This window comes from Semicossyphus pulcher, unplaced genomic scaffold (assembly GCF_022749685.1).
Source record: "Semicossyphus pulcher isolate SPU_LCO1_2020_fin unplaced genomic scaffold, fSemPul1.0.p SCAF_5, whole genome shotgun sequence".
Taxonomy (NCBI): domain Eukaryota; kingdom Metazoa; phylum Chordata; class Actinopteri; order Labriformes; family Labridae; genus Semicossyphus; species Semicossyphus pulcher.
The window spans coordinates 1,368,308-1,391,281 of NW_027211726.1; the positions used below are offsets into that span (position 1 = coordinate 1,368,308).

Consider the following 22,974-nt stretch of genomic DNA (forward strand, 5'->3'; position numbering starts at 1 on the left):
CAGGGAGAGGAGAGAATGAAGGGTGATGACATCAAGAGAACAAACATATATTTTTTATAAACCATCTAACCCTGCAGGCTTAACAGGCAGCTCACACAACAGAAATAAACGCTTTAATCAGACTCTGACGCTCGTCTTTGTTCGCTCTCACAAAGAAAAAGTGAAAATGGAGCAAAGCCCAGATAATCAGAGATATTACAAAAGTGTTTCATGCAGAAATCACAGAGAGAAACAGTGTTTGCCTTCACTCGGCCGAAACCTTCATATCAAAGGAGTTACAGATTTTTCATGGCAGGAAAATACAGAAGAGAGAAAGAAGAAGAAACATGAGTGTGATGTTAGAGGTTCATGAAGTGTCCCAGGGAAAAGGATGCATCCTCTCGGGAGCATGAATCCCTCCAGTTCATGTCCCAGCCGGAGGCGGCGCAGCAGATTTTACAGACGAGGACAATGATGACAAAACTAACTGACTAACAGCGTTTTTTATGACACAGGAAGTTTTCCAGGAACCATTTCAGAAAGTTCAGGAACAATAAAGAACCTGGGAGGTGTTCTACTACCTGATAAAGGTAAAGAGTTTGGGCCCAGTTTGAGCCTCACTCAGGGCAGGGTCATCATATCTCTGAAACTAACAATCCTGATTGGCCTGCTGTGGAGGAAAGAAAGGAGCCATAGTTTTGACGAGCCTATTTCCAACCAATACGACCTCCTACATCGTTCAGAGTCAGAGATATGCTTGCTTTTTATGCTTGTGATCGTGTGCGCATGATGGCTGCCCCGCGTTCCCCGTGTCTGTTTGGAACGTCAGCTGTGCACTTCCTCAAACATTAACACTACGTGTACGTGAGCTGCAGTCTGCACATGAGCAGTAGGGGCAGTGTAGAGGCAGAGGGGGTGTGACAGGGTCAACACAGCAGCAGGGACAACAAGGGCAGAAAGTTCTGAAGACAAGCTGATAGACCGAGTCCTCAATGATCCACATCTGTGCGATGTGTCGTTGCCGCTGCACAGAGACAAACATGCCTGTCAAACAGCTGCAGACAGATAAGTTCTGTTTTAGAAGTCGACGTGGAAACCTGCAAAACTAAATGGGAACAAGTCCGGGACCGTTACGTCCGAGCACGGAGGAACATGTTGGAGAGACGGAGCGGGGACGGAGCAGACCGTGTGTCCTGTCACTGTTTCTGCCGTGATCTCAGAGTGAACATCACAGTAACCTCCTCCAGTGTCTCCATGTCTGTTGTTTACATCCAGCACACGTAGCTGCATACAGCCTGAGCTCTCTGTGCGCCCTCTAGAGGTATCCTCCAGTGACACGCGTGGTGCAGAGACAAGTATGTGAACAATTACGTTCATGATGCAGACGGTTGTGTACGCAAACACAAGGTCAAAAAAACAAGAATATCTGCGGACTTATTCCAACTGTAAAATAAACTACAGGAGCGTTTCCTAAATCAGCGTTCACAGAAAACGCGTCCTGAGCCTGGACTGTGTCGCTGATGTTTTGAAACAGGGAAAGGTTGGTTAGGTCTGGTTAAGTTTAGAGAATAAGCTTTTGGTTGGTTAAAATAAGTATGTACGTTCTGTCATGTATGCAGCTTTAAAGAAGTCAACATTGACTTTTTCAATGCCTGTGAAGCGACTAAACCTGGTCCTAAATCTGATGGTTCAGTCTTACTTGCTGCATGGCCATTGGAAGTGTGTTGGAGATGAACACAGCTTACATCTGTTGCTCAAATAAACATGATGAAAAGCTTAAAGCACCTGGATTTGTCTCCATGGAACTGGTCTCTGTACCTTTAAGAGCCTGATGGCTCTAAGTTTATCTCTGTCTCTGTTTCAGTTTAAAGTCCTCAGTGCAAAGATCCTGTGACTGACAGAGTCTCTACTTAAGCTGAAATATTAATGACTAATTGAAAAATTAATGATGTGAGTGATGAATGAAGAAGCAGGTCAGAGGCCAAACGTCCTGTGTGATCCTCCGCTCAGCGAGTTCACACCTGCAGAGGTTTAAAACGGTAAACTGTAATTAGCTTGCCCGGGCTTCACTCGGATCTGCAGAGCTTATTTTAAATCCAGTAATGTGAGAGCGGAGCAGGCAGAGGGAGGAGATATGAGGACGGTGAGAGGATTAGCAGGAGATGGAGATGGACTCAGAAACGGTTAAACACACGTTTAAAACTACAGCTCCAGCGTCGCTGCAGGTAAACCCTGTTTAACATCTTTAATCTGAGCGCTTGTATGTCATCCCTGACTTTTAAACACAACTCTGTCAAATCAAGTTAAAGACAGAAGCAGTCAGCATCACATGGAGTAATAGTATGACTCACAGATCAGAAGAGCCAGAGTAGCACAGGTATTCGTCATAGAATGAATGAATGTGTAGGACTGATGCTTCCGCTTCCACGTCACTGTTACATTTCATGTCAGCAGGTGGATGTGACTCACCTCTTTCTCCCCACAGATGTGACTGATGGTGGACCCGGAGGCGGGGCTGGAGGCGGGGCCGATCACGGAGACCACGCCCTTCGGAAGGATCTGACACACTGTGGGAGAGAACAAGAGACGACAGGTTTGTGCTGATAGTTTAACTTCAAACCTAATTCACAAAAAACACTGCAAACACTTAAATATCAAAACTTATTCAGGTGATGTTTTGAACAAGTGTTTCCACATCCAGCAGCTACAGAGGCACCTCTCCTGTCAGGTGGTGTTTGTGTCACCTTATGAATGTAAGTCTTTGAGCTCTGTGTTTGGTCTCCACCGCCCCCTGAGGGAGCTGCTAAATGCTCCACCCATGTTCACTAAAGCTGCTCTCTAAGTGTCTCTGAAGTTCAACAGTTCAGCTGCAGTCAAACAGATCAACAACGAGCTCAAACTCACTATGAAGATGTGATTAGCCGAGGCGTGCTGCAGACTGATCACCAGAAAAGACAGCTCTCTAATTCAGTGACATTATTAGTGCATTGTTAAACTTATTGATTACAGCTGCTTTAAACAGACATCTTTGTGCTGATCGGCAGAGCGGGATGCCCATGAATGAGCTTCATGTCAAAGAGCCTGTAAGTATTAATATGCCAACTTTAATAACAAGCAGGATAATCAGGGGGCAGTAACTATGGAAACTCAAACAGTGAAGCTGAACTAAAACAAGACAACATTAAAGCTCAGGTAAGACAAGAAGAGAAAGCAGCGGAGAGAAGACGACAGATAAAAACAGTAAATGTGATGAAAGAACATAAAAAAATCAACACTAAAAAATAAAGAATATAAACAACAACTTGGTTCTTTTTAAGCAATTAAACTTCATAAGTTAGTGATTGTTCAGCCTGTATGTTCGCTGTTATACCTCTACTTATTAGCATAGATTGTAGCTACATGCTACATGCTTTCCTGTTATGCACAATGTACCAGTCTGTTTTTATTCTAACTCTACGCCGTATGAGTTCCAGAAGAAAAGTCATGGCCGTGATCCGTCTGACGCTGGCTCGTTTCAATGAGACCTGAAAACAATAAATAACATAAACATTAAAAAGGAAAGAATTATTTCAGCACATTAACCTTCTCTCAGAACTCCTCTCCATGTCAGCAGCTCCACTCAGAGTCGGAGGACACCTTTGGTTTTTAAATTGCTTATTTTTGTATTTATTAAAGGAACAGAAAAAATCCTCTCACTCAGCGGGTAATACACAAACCGAGCTTCGAGGTAACACGATGCGACCTTCAGAAGACGAGGCTGAATCCAGCTCGAAGCTAAAACACAAAAATGAGTTGTTTTTTTTGTCGTGAGGATTTAAACCAAAGAGCAGGATGGATGTGATCGTTTCTGTCTGAATCCGTGTGGATGCTTTTATTATGGTCGTTTGGTTTGGAGGTTCATCCATGTACATAATGCATCGTTTGTACTGTACAATGTGTGCCAGGTTCCTCTCGGCGTGTGTGTCTGTGTGTGTGCTCTGACAGAAAACATTAACTGCCCCTCCGTCGGGAAGTCTCTCTCTGAGCCGCCGGCAGTTCATAATCGATGGACATCGGGAGCAGCTGCTCGTGCAGAACGCTGTGAGCTCTGCGGTCACGATGACCTCGCTCCACAGCGACGCTACGCCCTCTGAATGTGTAAAACACTGCCGTCATTCGCCTGTCCTTCTGTCTGTACGTCTGCTTCATCGTGTCCAAGCAGAAGGTCGTCAGTGAGACGAGAGGACCACTGATCACTTTCACACAACCAGCCCTGAATAGTTCCTCACAGGCGCTTTTCAATCAGATTAAAGGGTCAATCTGAAGGTTTTAAACCTTGACCCTTTTTTGGTTTTTACAGATTTTAGCGCAATGAGTTTTAGAACTGCTCCAGTGGATTTCTTCAGCCTGCTGCCACAAAACAGGCTGTAATGGCTGCAACATAATCCTTGATGGGTCAAAGGTCGTCCTCTAAAAGTTCTTGTTGTTTCCACTGACAGGCTCAGATTGTTATTATAAGTGTGTGACAACATGACAGAAAGGATCCCTACAGAGATAGACCTTTTTGTTACAGAGGAAGATGATTGTTTTAACCACAAACAGACGTTACATCGCTCTCTGCACACACACCAGACTCCATTCAGAAAAACACTGATTTTACTTTGCAGAACACAGGAGCTGCTGCTCTGCTGCCTCCATTGGTCATTTTTTTGTATATTGCATAAATATTGTCCTGGTTGTGACTAACCACTTTGAACGTCAGAGTCAAATAAAAACCAACTAACTAACTAACTAACTAACGCATAAAGGCAGTCAAGGACCAGCAGCTCCGGTGTTCTGAGAGGTAAAATCAGTGTTTTTCTGAATGGAGTCTGGTGTGTTTGCAGAGAGCGATGTAACGTCTGTGTGTGGTTAAAACAATCATCTTCCTCTGTAACAAAAAGGTCTATCTCTGTAGGGATCCTTTCTGTCATGTTGTCACACACTTAGAAGAACAATCTGAGCCTGTCAGTGGAAACAACAAGAACTTTTCGGAGGACGTAATATGGTCCGACACATTGGCCCAGCAGGGATTACGTTGCAGCCATTACAGCCTGTTTTGTGGCTGCTGAAGGAATCCAACAACTGTTTCATCTTTTAATCCACTGGATTCAAAATATGCAGAAAAATATGTCTCAGGTCAGTTAAAAGGGAAAACCACACAATCATTATAAGGAGGGACATATTACCAGAGAATGTCCCTGTTCCTCTCTCTCTCTGTGTGTGTTACTCTGCAGAGTAGAAGATTGTCGGACAACTCTTTTCTCCGACAGCAGATGTGAAATTTTGTAAGAATCACAGAGGCAGAGAGTTCATCCTTTAGTCCACGTAAATCTGAAGACATTCCCTTCTGATGTTCCTGAGATATTGTGTTCCAAATTAATGAATGGATGCAGGGACAACTAAAAAATCTAACTCAACAGGTCTTTGAGCACAGATTGCTGCGACAGAGGCTCCACAAAGTTACGTTACACTTTCAGTGGCTTGAGGTATTCTCGATCCATACTAAGAGGTGTTCTTATTGATTCCAGTGTCTTCAGGTGTTTTAAAGCACATCTAACTCTTCACTGTGGCTCGCGTGTGCTGTCCTGCTCAGCTTAACACGTGTGGTGTTTAAAGTGCAGCTTCACAGAGCGTGAAGGAAACACTCACACCTGCTGCTCTATTGACCTGCTGCTTAATGAAGGCTGATGTTTTATTGCTCTGCTTCCTCTCGCCGAGTGCTCGCTGAAAATGTCAGCCGAACAGCTGCACGACGAAGAGGACGGAGAGGATGGAGAGGATGGAGAGGAAGAAGAGGAAGGAGAGGAAGGAGAGGAAGGAGAGGATGGAGAGGAAGAAGAGGAAGGAGAGGAAAGAGAGGATGGAGAGGAAGGAGAGGATGGAGAGGATGGAGAGGAAGGAGGAGATGTAGAGGATGGAGAGGAAGGAGAGGATGTAGAGGATGGAGAGGAAGAAGAGGAAGGAGAGGAAGGAGAGGAAGGAGAGGATGGAGAGGATGGAGAGGAAGGAGGAGATGTAGAGGATGGAGAGGAAGGAGAGGATGTAGAGGATGGAGAGGAAGGAGAAGAAGGAGAGGAAGGAGAGGATGGAGAGGAAGGAGAGGAAGGAGAGGATGGAGAGGGCGGGGACTTACTGGTGTCGGTGGTGTCGTACTGGGAGTCCTTCGTCAGCTCGTAGACGTCCACCTCCACCCTCGCCTCAGACGGGCCCTCCATCAGACTGTTGATGTTCTCCCTCGCCAGAGCCAGCGCCAGACGCTCACCGCGACCACACGTTGACTGATCGTCCAAAATGGCCGCTGGAGGGAGAGAATGGGAAAGGTAAAGGTTAGGTAAAGGAAGAAGAGAAACGTGTGTCCTTCATGTGGAGGTAGCTTTACCAACACACCTGGTGCTCCTGATCAGCTGCTTCTCTTTCAGCTCTATAGAGGAGACATAACACTAACACTAACACGACAGTAACTTCCCATAAGCATGAATATCTGCTTCAGACCGACACAAGAAGCTGCTCTGCTGCAGGCTGAGCCCACCTGACGGCTTTGATTTGCTAAAAACACCACAGAACACAAGAAGGAGGATAGATGCACTTCATTGATCCTCAGGGACGTCATTCTGGCAGCGTGTACTTTGTAAACACAAGGTGTGCTCAGATCAGTACTAATCCAGACACAATCCTCCGTCTGCTACAGGTGGAGGCGGTGCAGTCACGATTGGATCTCAGCCAGGTGAAACAGAACCTGTGCGGAGCGTGGGACGAGCAAACATCAGCAGCACTGACACAAATAGATTCGACACTCGTCCTTGAACTTCAAGCAAAAAGCACTCGTCATCGTTTCTATTTCTTACACGAGTGAAGAAAAAGTACCCGCTGGCTGCAAACAGAAACAGCTGCCATGTTTATTCCTGTCAGCACCTCCACGCTGACTCGCTGCTTTAAATACTGATGGTACAGAAACAAGGAGAGTGTCTCTCTTGTTTCAGCCCAGAGGAGAACATAGAAAGGACGCAGGACTTGACGAGGAGCTTTAAGACGCATCTTTCAGCGGACACCGAGCTGTATCGCCGCCGAGCAAACACAGCACACAACAAGAGTAGAAATCAAAGTGAATGTGCTGCTGAGACTCAGTAACAAGCAGGAACTGTGATTCTGCTGCTGCTCGGGTCTGTTCGGGATTAGATTAGTGTTTCTTTAATAATTTACGCCTCCCGGGGCGAACTAGGAGGCGATTCATCGTGTCCTTCAGAGAGACTGTTGAGACTGCTGCAGTTTAGGAAAATACAAACAGAGCCAGATGGTTCGTGTTGCTCTCTGAAGCTACTTGGTGTGGGGAAACTCTCCAGGAATACGACGACGTAGCAACAGACACGATTTGACTGACGTGTAAATGTATCAGAGACCTCGAGAGAAACTACAGCGTCTTCCCCCGGGGCAACCGTGACTCCCGACAAGTCCTTTTATTAACTACGAAACAGTTTCTCAAATCGGCTTTAGACCGAACAAAATCACGAGCGACCTTTTATTTTCAATCTAGAAAAAGTCTTTTTGCACGAAGGATGTTTAGATCTGTTAGAGCTGTCGGCTTACACTTCTGTTTTATGTCTATTTAATCCTGTTTTAAGTCCAGCCTCTTAAAAACACTTTGATGACTAGAATAAATCCTGATGGCGACACACAGTAATTACACAAGGACACTTCCCAGTTTAACCGGACGTCCACGGTCGGCTCCGGTTGTAACTCTTGATTTTCCTGGCTGACGGTCGCTTTCCTTTTCAGACTGTTTGCTTCATCTGAGCGTCGAGTTTGTTTCTTCTTCTTTGGATTTTCACTTCTTGTTGAAGTTGTATCTGTAGTCATGTGTTTACCTTACATACACATGCTCATGCAGTAAAGCTCTGAAGTCCTTCCTCATCTTGTGTCAGTGTGTTTCCAGCAATCCAATAGTGAGTTTAGATTGTCCACCTGTGAGAGGCTCTTCTCTGCACATCAAACATGTAGCCTGTGTGTTCACGTAACAAACTCAGAGCCGGCTGACAGTTTGAGCCAACACTAACTGTATCTGTCAGATCAACGTCAATAAAGTAACAAGTAGAATATTTCCCTCTGACATGCAGTGGGAGAAGAAACAAGAAGGAACTCTCAAACACTCTCTGTCTTATCGGGAAAAAGATGTCTGATGTTTGGGACTAAACACCGACAGGTAGAGCTCAGTATCTTCCCAGAATGCCCTGTGCTCGGAGGGAGGGAGGAGGAGGAGGAGGGGGAGGGGGATGAAGATGAGAGGCCAGATAAAGAGTCTTCCTCAAGTGCCTCAGCAGTGTTCAAACACTATCTCTGTTTATATATCTGTTACTGTGGGTCACTGCGACCACACACACACACACGCGCACACACACACACACACACACACGCACACACACACACAGGCTGCAGGCAGAGAAGATGAGCTGATCTCAGACGGTCAAACACTTGAACTCCTCTCGCTCTCTTTGTAATGTGAGGCGCTCTGAGCGGCCATTTTTGTTTCCAGCTCATCAAGATTAACTTCGCTTTAATGTGACCTCATGCATCGTTTACTGACCGTGTCCTCTTCTTGTTGTGACGTGCCGTTGATGTCAGGTCGAGGAGTATGAAGAGTGAACTCTTTTACTTTAAACCAACGAGTCAGTTTAAAATGTTTAAACTGAACTGAACAGGAGAGAGTGTATCTGTGAAGGAGGTCAGTGAGGTGGGGGGGGCTAGGTTGTGGAGGGCCTTGTAGGCGATGAGGAGTATTTTAAATCGGATTCTTTGTTGGGTGGGGAGCCGGTGGAGGTTCAGAAGGACTGGGGTGATATGATCTCTGGTGTGGGTGTGGGTGAGAAGATGGGCGGCAGAGTTTTGGATGTATTGTAGTTTGTTGAGGATGTTGGAGGAGGTGCCGTAGATGCTGCTGCAGCAGTCCAGTCGCCAGGTGATGAATGCGTGAATGTTCCGGCTGCTGAGAACGAGACGGAGGGGCGAAGACGGGCTGTGTGTTTGAGATGGGAAAAGGCCGTTTCTGAGATGTGGTTGACGTGACGTTCAAAAGAGAGGGATCGATCAGAGATGACAGCAAGGCTACGGACGTGTGTGGAGGCGGTAACAGTGAAGCCATCGGTAATAATACAGACGCACAGGCTACCAACTGAACGAAATGTAAGATAGGCCCGTCTGCGGCAGTGTAAGATGATAAGTAGGGGTCAGAGGTCAGGGGAGAACGATGGGCCAAACATCACAGAATCTTTGCCCAAGAAATCAGGGTTCAAGTCTCGTGTAAATCCTCAAGTAAACGCTCCGTATTGTTCCAGCCTTCCTCGTGATGTTTACCCTAACCTAACGTCACCTCACAGAACGACGTGTTGAACAAGAACAAACCAGCGCCCCTCATTACCACCAAGTTGAGTGCTTTTTATTATCACTAAAACGAACATGGAAAAATGCAAATGCAGCTTTGGCCTGAGGGGTACCTGGACTCTCAGACTTTAGCTGCCATATCTGAGGAGCCTGTTCACGCTAAGTATCTTCCCTCTGCAAACTTTCATCCTGGTGTCATTTTAATTCACGTTTCACTTCCTTCACTGAGTGCGTTTGGAGGCTCCGACCACAGCTGTTGCAGTTTGTGATAAACTAGTTTGCCGTCTTTATTCCTCTCTTTGTGTTGCCTTCTGTTTCCTGTAAATTACCTCCTGACGGCTCTGTTTACCCTCTCTGAGCTGCACAACGAGCCGCACTCAGACTTAATATCAAATTATGCTGTTTCACTTTTTACCCGGCTGCTGAAACGCTGCCGTCTTCCTGCCCGCCAGTGCACAAACGTCATCTTGTATTTATGTAAAGAGGTTGTGGAGCGAGTCGGAGCGCCGCCGCTGTGTTTTGTTCTGGATTTAACCTGAGACACGACGATAAAGCGGCTTTTATCGAGGCCCTCGGAGCTCCGCAGACTGATTTTATTTCACCCCTGGAGGCGGTGTGACTTCACAAAAATCGACGAACAGGTTTTCTTGTCACTTCCACCTCTGAGCTTCATGTTTTTGACGTTCTGTGATACGAGTGAGGAGGAGTGGACTCTGGGGGGTGCAGGTAGGTCGACAGATTCAACGAGACAAGACAAAACAGAGACTAAAAACAACAAATGGCTGCGTCTGCCCGAGGCTGAATCACAGCGCTGAATCCTCTGGAGGCCGGTGTCCTCTCAGCAAACAACACTCCTCTGTGCACACATCGCCCCGTGTGTGTGTGTGCGAGTGTGTGCCTGTGTTTTAACAGTTACATTGATTTGTACTCGGAGCGGCCCGCCCAGAAAATTTGGTTTAAGTGCAGAGCTGCGATGTGGCGGGAAAACTGTTCCCGGAAGAATTCAGTTGTTGCAGATAAAAAAAGAGCGGCGGCTCCTGCTGTCTCTCCTTCAGTCTGTTTGTGTCTGACTGTCACATTAACCCTGCATCCTGTTTCCACTCGCTGGAGCCACGCGGCTCCAGGGACGACTCTTCTCTTCGGTCCACACTGAACTTTAACAACTGTTGCATAGTGATAAAACTAACATCCCCTCAGGGTGAAGAGTAATAACTTTGGTGGTTGTCTTACTTTTCATGTAGCGCCACCATCAGGTCAAAACATTTCTTTGGTTTGTTTGGTTTGTTGTGCAAAGCTAAGAGCAACTCAACCAACATATTATTAAAATATTCTAATAAAATTCTAATTATAATATTATTATAACATATTAGCATTAGCACATGCCAAACTAAGATAATAAACATGATGCACATGTTACTAAAACATTAGCATGTTAGCATGAAGTTAGCTTTCAGCGTCACAGAGTTGCTAATGTGCTGCAGACCTTTATGCTGGGTCTGATTCCAAACGTTAAATATTCTTTACAGTGTGAGACAAACGGTTTAAAAGCATCATTTTCAGCACAGTGTTTTATATTGTTGCAGGTGTGAGCAGCTCCTAACTGTCCTTTGTGTATTTAAAGACGTTATCTCAAAGATTTCTGTTTCGTCTCACTGTAAACAGGAAGTAACACAGAGGCTGCACTCTGGCTGACTGCAGCGGGATGAAGCCCAAACAGAAACTTTAACTAACGGCTCTTCAGTTTGCTGAAAGAACAACATCATGATGCAGATTAGGAACAACATGAAGCTTTGTCAGGTCTGTCCTCAAGAGGAGAAGGAAACTACTGTAACACGAGACGGAGGGTGGAGCCATCATTTATGATGCCTTCAGGGAAGTCAGGAAAACACTTTCGCTTCATAGCATCAAACAGATTTGTCTCAAGTTGAATTTTTGATCTAGAACAGATTGTTAGCTGAACTTACTGCAGATGTTTGTTTATAGAGATTAATAAGAAGCTAAATCATTGTCATAAGAAAACAACAAAAACAACCTCTTACCAAAGCGAGTAAAATTCTCCTTCTGTCACATTATTATGATTCATATACAATTTAAAAGGCGGTAACGACTTTTATTCAGCATCTTGAAATATTCATGCTTTGGTGTCAAAGTCTCAGAACAAGCTCTGCTACATCTGCAAAAACAACAAATCATTCACATGAGAGAAGAAGCCTGCAGATGTAGTTTTACAGTCATTTAGCAGAGATCCTTTGTTAAGACGAGCTGCAGGGCCTGTTGGTAAAAAACGTTGCTGTTCTCAAACGGCAGAATCCTTCAGATTAAGCTGCGGGCCAGCTCACAGCGTGTTTACATCTCGTTTCTCTGCTGGGTCGTTTCTCTCCGCTGCGTTTAAGAGTCCTTTCTTCTTTTCTCATCACAGTTTTTACCTTTAATTTGAGTAAATAAAAGTCTGTGACGTTTCTGAGCTTCAACATTTGGCTCTCACAGGCTCTGAGGTCGGACAGAGGACGACAAAGTTCCTCCTCTAAAAGGGAATAAATTAATATTCAGATTGACATTCCTCCTTTTGAAATAAAAGCGACGCCTTCACTCACAAAACGACTTCATTCATTCAAGTGAAAACTGCACTTTGAGCTGGTTTGTAAAGGATTAATGTTACATCCGTCCTGCGGTGACAAACTGATTTGTACACACTGGTTCTCCGTAGTTTAGAGGTTTTATTGATGAAGTGAACTTAATGAATCCTTCAGAATGACTGATCGCACAGGGGGAAATAAGTCACGCAGGTTTTTAGCGGCAGCTGAAGGACACTGATGCTGAGATATTTATGCTCAACTTGATTTTTAATCTGGCCTGAGGAGGAACTACCTGCACGCTGAGGATTATTTCATACTCTTATTTTCTACACTAAAAGTCAGCAGTGTGCATCAGTACACAACACCTGTGCACTGTCACACAGTCCTCCAAACACAGCCTGTAACCACGCCCACAAGTGATGTCACACAGGCCGGAGGTTCACCTGTACATTACTGCAACGAGGGATTGACCATAGTCACACGGCGGCCATTTTTCTCATTCCTATGTACTTAACAAGCTAACTAACATGCTAACCCTGCAGCAGTGTTAGCTCAGAGTCAGGGTTGCCAGGTCGGCAGTTTTCCTGCAGAATTGGGCTACTTTTGTGTGTCGCTGTGGGTGGAAAATGTGTCCACTGGTTGGGTAGATCTATTTTGCATGAAAACGTCATGAATAATCTATGAATAGAAATCCTTTATTTTTAGCATCATAGGTGTAACACCGCACTGTAAAGTATTTGGGAGTATAAACTTAAATCCAAAGATTCTGTTGAAAGTGAAAATCGGAACGTGTGGAAAATAATAAATGATTCAATCTAAACTTAACTTTGTTGAGGGACATTAGTTTAGCAGGTCGAATCTTTGTGACTTACACGGAGAGAATATCAAGATGTGTCTTCTGCTTTTTCAATGGCAATCAAACAGGGCAATCAAAAAAATTAATCAAATACATTTTGATTATATTTGAATGTATGACAGGCTTTACCCCAGAATGTTCCAGCTAGAACAATGTTTGTTAAAGGTCATTTCATATGTTCTTGTTATGGGAAATAAGAACAATGATTTCTTGGTGAACAATGATGTCATCCTTGGAAAATTCCATGAACACAAATCTAAGTACTTCTAGTCGTACCCAAGTTTAGTATATTCCTTGAGTTTCTTTCTTACACAAAGAAAAGTTATGAAAACTGGAAATGCAAAGAAACTTCTACGTTTTCCTGAAGAATACAGTTTACAAGAAAAGCCCTATAAAGTTATTTACTCTATTTACGTTTGGATGTTCAGAAATGTCTATGCCATGTTGTTTGTACATTCTTTTTGATCAATAAAACACCCTCCTCTCACAAAAGCCGGTTTGGCAGGAGTATATTTTGAGTTCTAGGATTGTGCTGGTTTGTCACACAGACCTGGCAACCCTGCTCAGAGTTTCCTTCCCTGTTGTGATGAAACCAGCAGAGGCCCGTGCGTTTCCCCACCGCCTGAAACGTAAACAAAGTGACGTCATCGCAGAACTTGATGAAGTCCCAGCTGTCTGCAGCAGAGAGGACGAGTGCTCGATCGGTAACAGATGTTATTTGAGAACACAAACGCTCTCCTGTGGCCCCTAAAGTCAAACTTCTAATGAAAAACAAACGTCCTGCTGTGTTTGGAAGTTTCTCTGTGGGAAATGACTTATTGATGCACAGATGTATTATTAGAACATCATCAGTCTCCTGTTTCTCTGCGGTGATGCCGTCTGATTCGCAGATTGACTGCTGCTCGTTTCAGCTCCTCTGATAACTAATCACCATCAGGCTGGGGTTTATTGACCTGTGAGCTGGCGTGGCGGCTCGGCCGGAGACCTGCAACACACACACACACAAAGCCGCTCTAATTACAGTCAGCGTCTCTGATGCATTCTGGGTCGTCTCCCAGCGTGACAGCGATGAATCTGCTCGTTAAACCTATGTGATTGATAATTACAGCTGAGTCATGAGTCCTGTTCTGAGGTGTGATTGCTGCTCTTGTGAAGAGCTGCTTATAATGGCCTTTCTGGAGGTCTGAGTTCACGGCTAAGATGCTGAAATCCTGGATGTGCCTGAGGCCGCGGTTTGTACAGATGTTCTTGTAAATATGATTCACCGGGGCACACAGGGCTGCTGCTTTGTTACATAAATAACTGCCCCTGTCTTTTGGGCGAACAGAGAGATTGTTGAAGGCTGGTATACAAGGGTCCATGAAGGAATGATTCGCTCTAATATTTAAAGAGAAACAGAGCATGAACTCATTTTCAAACAAGTATACAAGTAACCTATTTTCTTTTCTTTTTAAACATATTTTGGGGTGTAAATGATAATTAGCAGAAAAGTGTGTGAGTGTCTCCAGTAGATGTGTTCATCCTGCAGCAGTGAAACAGGCTGTAATGGCTGCAACATAATCCTTGATGGGTCAAAGGTCGTCCACTAAAAGTTCTTGTTGTTTCCACTGACAGGCTCAGATTGTTATTCTAAGTGTGTGACAACATGACAGAAAGGATCCCTACAGAGATAAACCTTTTCATCGGGCACATTGTCTAACTTGACTCTTTTCTGTGTCGGGGCTCATAAAGTACTTTTCTCTCGTACTGTTCTGGTGGGTTCAGGATCAGGAGGACTACATGTGAAATGTTACTATAAAGAAACATTGAAAATAAGAGAGCAGTCCGTTGTTGTATCTTTTGTTCTGATGTTTGTCCGACAGATCCGGTTTACATCCTGATGATCGCCTGATGTTGCAGCAGCAGGTAAATCAGCTCTACGGTGTCCACCGCAGGACAAACTGTTCCAGCGTTCGACTGCTGTTTCCCATCAGGTAGTCCTTGAATGACAGAAACACTCACAGGCCTTTTTATTTCACTGAATCCTGAACCTTGAAATGTTTGTTACAGCCGAGTGTGTTGGAGTGGAACTAAAGTGGATTTTCCGCCACCTGAAGAGAGGAGTGCTGCTAAAAGGAAATATTCACAAACCTGAGCTTAAAGTTTAAACCAACACAAACAGCTGGACGAGCTGGATTCTTTGTTTAAATGTTCCTGCAACAACTCCAACCATTCGATCTTATTCTTAGTTTAGCGACAGTCTTCTGGAAGAACATCGAGTTGTTACGTTTATTTGACCCAGAAATGTAAAAATATTATCGGCGGCAATAAAAGAAAACCACCTAAATGTAAATTAACGACTTTAGACTGGATCAAGCTTTTAACACTGAATGAAGGGACACTGATTACACATTTAAATAATGAATAATGTCAAGAAAACATTAGGATATATTAAGTCCTGCTGTCCCAAAAATACTCACTAGGGTACTGAATGTGGATACATCCGCCGCTGAAAATAGTCCCCAACAAATGCAGTCTTTGCTTGTGTATTGTTTTTCATATAAACATTAAAGAGTGCAGCTGCTGAAAGAAATAACATTTAACTTTTTATTCGCGGGATGTTTCTATATCTCATCTTTAGGAGGAACCAATGAGCTTAGAGCGACAAACGTATTCATGACGTATTCAGAGACGGACTGACACAGTTTAAATCTGAACATTAAATGTTTAAAATAAGTCCGACTTTCTTTTTCTAATGATTCAAATTCAACTCTGTAAAGATGAATTCTTGATTTTCCCTCCGTCAGTTAATCGTGTCGTGTCCGCCTGCAGCAGAATGTGATCTTTTTTCTCCATCAAATCATCTGTGAGTGTGAAAATGTGACTCATGTTACTTTATGACTCCACTTATCAGACATGAAAGAAATGAGTGTGTTCCTCACCGTCTGCGTGTGTCAGATATCAGTGTGTCTGTGTGAAGTAGTCAGCTGTTATTAATGGACGTGTGAAAGGTGAGCCATTACGCTTCGCCAGGCGAGCCGCGGGTGCCATGGCAGCCTGCGTCTAAGTGCTCGCTGCTTTTACCCGAAGCCCCGCGTGATAAAAGCAACAAGGATTTGAACTCAGAGCCATCAGGGCTGAGGGATGAACAGGAAGAAAAAAAGCGTTATCTGCTGCGAGGAGAGAGCTGAACTTTTACTTCCTGCTTTAAGTCTCTGCTTTCATTGGAGTTAATCTTCCTCAGCAGGGCGCCATGAGGATGAGGAGTCAGAGGGGCTGATAGCAGAGCGGCACTCAGGCCGAGCCACGAGGCACGCTGGGAAGTCACCGAGACACTCCCTGATCCAGTTCATTTGCATTTACAAATGATTCAACCTGGGACAGAAACAAAACAACAAGAAGAAGAAGAGAGGAGAAGAAGAAATGCAAAGTGTGCGAACGAGCGGTGGAGACAAAGGCGAGCCTCGGGGGGCTCGTAAGAAGACAAACACAGCAGAGAGATGGTGTGAGAGGAATCAAGATGGCAAACAGAGACAGCGGTGGGAGGTGAGAGGAGAAACAAATGACGAGGAAACACCGGAGAGGAGCGATACAAACACAACAAAACGGGGGAGTAACGAGGGAGGAGGAGGGTTCAAAAATAGAGGCGATGCAGAGGAGTGTGTTTGATCTGTTAACACGTTTACACACCAGAGAGAGGAGGAGTAGTACAACAGAGAGAGAGTGTGTGTTTATTTATAGAGACAAGAGGATTCTGGGTAAAGTGTGACGCTTTGTGCAACAGGCACAATTTCAATCTAATGTTTGTCAGATTGTCTACAAGCATGTAAAATCAACCAGTCCATTTAAGGTGCCAAGTACTGACTTACAAGTACCAGGTCCAGACCAACAAGTCCCAATCAAGTTCCCAAATATGTCCCAGTTTAAGTCTACTCACAAGGCCTAAGTTAATTCCAGTATGTCCCAAACAAGAGCCAAGTCAAGAGCAACAAGTCAACAACTTTCAATCGAGACCAATATGTCCTAATTCAGGCCCTAAGTTAAGACCAACAAGTTCCAATTCCAGGCGAACAAGTCCCAGTGAAGACCAACGACTCCTAAGTTTTTAACTTTTTCTAATGACCAAGTTCAAGTTCCAGACCAACAGATCCCAACTAATTCCCAAGAGATACAACTCAAGTCTTGACCACTAAGTCCTGACGAAGTCTTAAGGCAAGACCAATATGTCCCAACCGAGTCCCAAGCAAAGGGTTTCTGTGAAATTCTAAGTCCAGACCAACATGTTTCAGTTTCAGATGAAATAGTCCCAGGTCAGGCCCAACCACTTTCACCAAGTTCCTTGTGAAGACCAATTACTGTATATAAAGATAGGTGCTGCCATCTTGTGATGGTGACGTCATATGGAGCCAGAGTCTGCGCAGTAGAGATCGGTGAGTGAAGCGGCCGTAGCCACTTCCACTAACCCAAACACACACTTAACTTACCGAAACAACAGCAAGGATCCCGCACGCCGGCGTGTTTAACAGCAGAACAGCTTCTTGTGTTGGTCTGAGGTTAAAGTTCACAGGTATGGAAACTTCAATGACTGTAGTGATTGTTTTAGTTACGTTTCTACTCGCGGATTGTCCTCCGCTCTGTTCACCCGGAACTGATCAGCTGCAGGAGCCGTATTGGTCAACAGAGCTGTCAATCATCATTTTGACAGCATCAAATAATTAATTAAAAATAAACTTGTCAGAAAAATGAACACGTGGACATAAATCAGCAGGATAAGAACTAACTATAATGACAGAAACCATGTTTGAGAAAAATGTATTTGACGTGTATTTTGATTTTATAGTTTGACTCATGTCCCATCTGTTAACATGGAGGAGGCGGGCTTTATGAGCTATACTGCAGCCAGTCAGCAGGGGGCGATAGAGAGGGTTTGGCTTCACTTTTAGGGAGCTGTCATGTCGTCCATCTTTTTATACAGTCTGTGGTCAAGACCGAGAAGCCTCTATAAAGTGCAAAGTTTTAACCATCAATTTTCAAGCCTCAAGACAAGAAATGAAGACCAAGAAGTCCCAAAGAAGTCCGAACTCAAGACCAGCTCAAGCAAGGAAGTCCAAGTTCCATTTCAATTAATCGGTCCAAACCAAGTCTTAAGTCTTGAACAGGTAAAGTTCTAAGTCAGAACAAAGAAGTCACGCCAAGACTCAGAAGACCCAATCAGGTCCCAGATAAAGATCAACAAGTGCCAATCAACAAGCCTGAATCAGGTTTCAAGTCTTGATCCAATCAAGTTGGGACCATCAAGTCATAGGTCAAGACTCTCAGGTCCCAATCGAGTTCGAACTCAAAGAAATAAATCCTAAGTCCAGACCAACCACTCAAGACAAACAGGTTGCTGCTAATGTCTTAATGTAGCGTGGCAGAGCGGTTTGTAGTCGACGTAAAGGGAAAGGTTATATGACATTGAAACAGTCGTCAGTGGTGTACCATCCAATAACTGAAGATACCGACCAGTTGTCTCAAACCGAGCTCAGCTGGTATAAGGTGGCTCTGTGGTTAGTGCACATGTTTCTCACCCAGAAGTCATGACAAGATGTCTTTTAATCTAAATGACGTGTAAATTTCAAGATTTGTTTTAACGGCTCCCTGTATGAAGATTCCTCTAAACAGTAATTTCAAGATGAAACTAAACCAACAAATTATTATATTTTGGCAGCAGAAGTTTTGTTTTTACTGCAGACAAACACACAATGATGGATTCAAACCCACGTCTCGTGACTGTACTCACCCATGCGGACGGCAGAGAGGGTGTTGGCCTGGCTGAAGGAGAGCGGTGCCATGGTCAGCAGCAGGACGGCGACGTAAATCGACAGCAGCAGTGCTGGCAGAGCCGGCATCTTCCACTGCTCCTCATGGAGAATGGTCTGCTGGCTGCCTGTACCGCCACCTGTAGGACAGGAGGACTCATTACTACCACATCTATAATATATCATACTGTGTCGTCTCACTTATCACATATAGAGTCTTGAATTGAACACATTTTACAGTCATTTATCACAAGTTGAGCCAGTAAAAAAAGCAGATTCACGGCTGCTGTGTAAACACACAACGTTCAGCTAGCATCTCAGGTGCAGTACAGAGCTAAGATTCTAGCCTGTTAGCCTCTTCTCATACATTACATTTGTTAGCACACACTCACATGACTCACACTTTCAAAATAAGACTCGCCATGTCAAAGAAAAACCTTAAAAATTTAAAAATTAAAAAAAAACGATGGGACTTTAAAATGATTTCCCTCCGTCTCCCTCCGACGCTGCACTATTTTTCACGCTTGAAAAAAATATTTTTTTGTGTAAATACTAAAAATCTGTTTCCAAAACAAGTTATCTCTGTGTGGTGTCCCTGCTGCATGTACTGCCACCTGCAGGGCAGGAGGACTCATTACCCATTTAGGAAGTTACCATCAATTAAGGCATATTCCAAGGTAAAGATATTTTATAAATATAAAAACATCTATATTATTTTCATATTATTTTATATCACGTAAATACTGCTTAAAGCTCCTGTGAGGAACTTTTGGTTTGTGTTGATTTTGGCGCCCCCTGTGGACAAAGCCGTACCTCTCATGTCTTTGCTGCTTTTGTCCTGTTCGTAAGTGTTGGTTTATAACAAAACATCTCCTCCTGCTTTCTTTAACAGTCACATGTGTCACTCACTGTACATGTTCGCTCTGGAAAATGTTAACAAAGGCAGCGTGCAGTTAATCGCTTTGTCTGACACCTACACCCCCCCAGCCCCCCACGCTTTCAGCCATTACAAATAACTAGACAGAAATAATCGATCTTGTCTCTGATGGTCTGGTTTGCTTTTGTAGCTCAAACAGAGTCATCAGAATTAATTCCAGTCTGTTTCAGAACCATTAAAAAACTCCTCACAGGAGCTTTAAGTATAAAGTATAGACGCATTTTTTCCTGCAGTTGTATCAGGATATGTCACACCACACCTCGCCGTCCTTGGTCACTGCTTTAAAGCATGAACACACCCCGCTCACCTACAGAGATTAGTTTCTGATTGTTTTATCATAATGTTTTAATCAGGCCTCCTCTCAGGACTGTGGCATGTATATGCTGTCCTTGTCTGACTCTGCTTTGTTTTATTGCACCGGCTAAAGCATCATTATCATTCTTATTAGTCCTCTGCTGACCTCCTGTAATCACCACGTCTCCGCCTGACTCCATAAACTAATAAATGAAAATACCTGCACAGGAGTTCCAGAGGGAACACACAGACGCGACAGCTGTTATTAACCTGTGGCTATTTTTATCTCAGGCCTCCGTGTGATCCTGAAAGACATTTAATCAAGCTCACAGTGAAGCAGAGCAGGATTCATGTTACCTGGTTAACAGGTAGAGCTGCCGTCAGGATAATATTGTACAAATCCAGCTGCGACAAGCTTCAAAGAAACAACGATGTCCTCCCTTTGGAGACTTCAAACGAGAAAGAGGTGGAAGAATACAAGCCGTCTTTTAGGCAAACACTGGAAGTCAAAGTTGCTACTTGGAGAATAAAAGTGCAATTATTAAAGAATCCGCACGTCACGATTTTAACTAGACCAGGGTTCAATCCCCGTGTGAAACCAGTCGTCAACTTCGCCTATTCAGGAATGTAAGAAACAAGCTTTGGTTATGAAACATATGCAGGTCATTCTGGTGCCTGAACATACGCAAACATCTGCCGCCAACATACTATCTTAACCACGTGTTACTTATTCTTCCAAGTAAAACAAACAAGCGTGTCTTTATTGCAAACGTGTAAGTGTATGTTTCCTTTTCAGCTGCTGAACACATGCTGGCTGTGATCAAAGGTTTTGTTGTTTGATTATGAAAATACAACAAAGAAGAAAAGATTCATCAGCTTCATTGTCGCTCTGAGTGGAGGAAGAACGTGATTTGAATGAGCTGTAAAGCCTGCTGCAGACACAGGTGGTGTCATCGCAGGTTACATGTGATTGTGTGCGCGTGTTTAATTACAGAGAAAAGCAAGAGAGACAGCATGAGAAGATTAGAGAACAGAGAAAAGGAGAGGAGGAGGAACAGAGAAAATGCAAACATAAGAGGGAGGAGATGGCAACAGAGAAGAGGTGCACAGACGGGAGAAGAGAGCATGAAAGGAAATATTAGAGAACAAAAGTGAGAGAGAAGAAGAGACGGTCACATGCTGCAGAGGGAGAGAGAGATTTAAAATGGCTGAGCGAGCGAGCATGACGAAACCAGTCCAAATCTTCAAAGTAGATTAGAGAGACTGAAGCGAGATTTTTTCATTAGCCAACGCGAGTGTTTGTGTTTTCCATGTTTGCATTCAAGTTATCAGAGCAACAACACAGAGACACAGCAAACCCTGTTCAATCCCAGCATGCAACTGGTCCATCTTTTCATCTCTGCCTGGACAGTAACGTTCCTCTAACGCTCCCTCCTCCTCCACCTCCTCCCCCAACAACACCTTCTTGATTTGGTTAACCCGCCCGCGCTAAATGTTTATCGCCGCCCCGCCAATGAGGCGTCCCACATGAATTTAAATGAGATTCTCAAATGGAATTTAAATTGGCTCGAGTCGATGGGGACGAGCTCGATGGCGGAGAGATGAAGAGTGAAAGATAACAGCCTCCAATGAAAGGGGGAGAGGGGTGAGGAGAGAGAGCTTCTGTTATTAGTGATACGGATGATGATGATAATGATGATTGAATCGTTCTTTAAGCTAAATGACTGATTGTTATAATATAAACTGATTATTAGGTGTCATGTTGATAAGGGCTGCAAGCTGAATGCTTTGTCTTCCCACGGTGTGATTATGCAAACTGATTGTTGGGAAGCAGCGCTCCTCATCAAACGTGTGACAGACGGAAATGATTTCATTACACGGAGCCAAAGAGTCACAGCTCCTGAAGTTCTAAGTAAAGGAGGAGAGGTCGACACAGCTAGGGGACAGTCATGGACCAAGGGACCATCACGGACCATTATAGACCAACATGGACCATCACGGACCATTATAGACCAACATGGACCATCATGGACCATCACGGACCATTATAGACCATCATGGACCTTTACCAATGCTGGCAGACATTCTGGACAAACATGGACTATCATAGACCATCATGGACCATCATGTTCCATCTTGGACCATCACAGACCACCATCGACCATCACAGACCATCTTGGACTATCATAGACCATATAGGCCAATGTGGACCATCATGGATCATCTTGGACCATCTTGGACCATCATGGACCACTGTGGACCCTCATGGACCATCTTGGACCCTCATGGACCATCTTGGACCATCATGGACCACTGTGGACCCTCATGGACCCTCATGGACCCTCATGGACCATCTTGGACCATCTTGGACCATCTTGGACCATCTTGGACCACTGTGGACCCTCATGGACCCTCATGGACCATCATGGACCATCTTGGACCATCTTGGACCATCTTGGACCATCTTGGACCACTGTGGACCCTCATGGAGCCTCATGGAGCCTCATGGACCATCATGGACCATCTTGGACCATCATGGACCACTGTGGACCCTCATGGACCATCTTGGACCATCATGGACCATCATGGACCATCATGGACCACTGTGGACCCTCATCATGGAGCCTCATGGAGCCTCATGGACCATCATGGACCATCATGGACCATCATGGACCATCATGGACCATCTTGGACCATCATGGACCACTGTGGACCCTCATGGACCATCTTGGACCATCATGGACCATCATGGACCATCATGGACCACTGTGGACCCTCATGGAGCCTCATGGACCCTCATGGACCACTGTGGACCCTCATGGACCATCTTGGACCATCTTGGACCACTGTGGACCATCATGGACCATCTTGGACCCTCATGGACCCTCATGGACCCTCATGGACCGTCACATGTGGTGGTGATTCTGAAACAGTAACCCAGGAGACCAGGGCGAAACAAAAAGTCACCGACTCATTTTGAGCCGCTCGTGTTTCCTGAACATGAAGCACTTGTTGTTCCTGAGGCCGCTCACAGATCTTCATGTTCACGTGTTCAAAAGAAAAACCTCGAGAAGATAAAAAACTTTGAAGAGACAGAAGGAAGAAAAAACTTTCCCTTCACTAACCATCTCAGAAAAACTTCTTCTATTGTTGACGTGT

At 44.5% G+C, this 22,974-nt stretch overlaps 1 protein-coding gene across 4 annotated transcripts in view; it reads right to left on the minus strand.

The window, feature by feature from the left end:
* LOC138608329 (glutamate receptor ionotropic, kainate 5-like) overlaps positions 1-18,674 on the minus strand; it is a 62,223-nt gene extending 43,549 nt beyond the window's left edge. For all 4 annotated transcript variants that reach the window (XM_069680889.1, XM_069680890.1, XM_069680888.1 and 1 more), the window contains exons 1-3: positions 18,566-18,674; positions 6,134-6,298; positions 2,449-2,546 (exon numbers count right to left, since the gene is read on the minus strand). In XM_069680889.1, coding sequence (XP_069536990.1) covers positions 2,449-2,546; positions 6,134-6,298; positions 18,566-18,674 — 372 coding nt within the window. The remainder of the gene's footprint in view (positions 1-2,448; positions 2,547-6,133; positions 6,299-18,565) is intronic.
* Between the last annotated feature and the right edge of the window lie 4,300 nt (positions 18,675-22,974).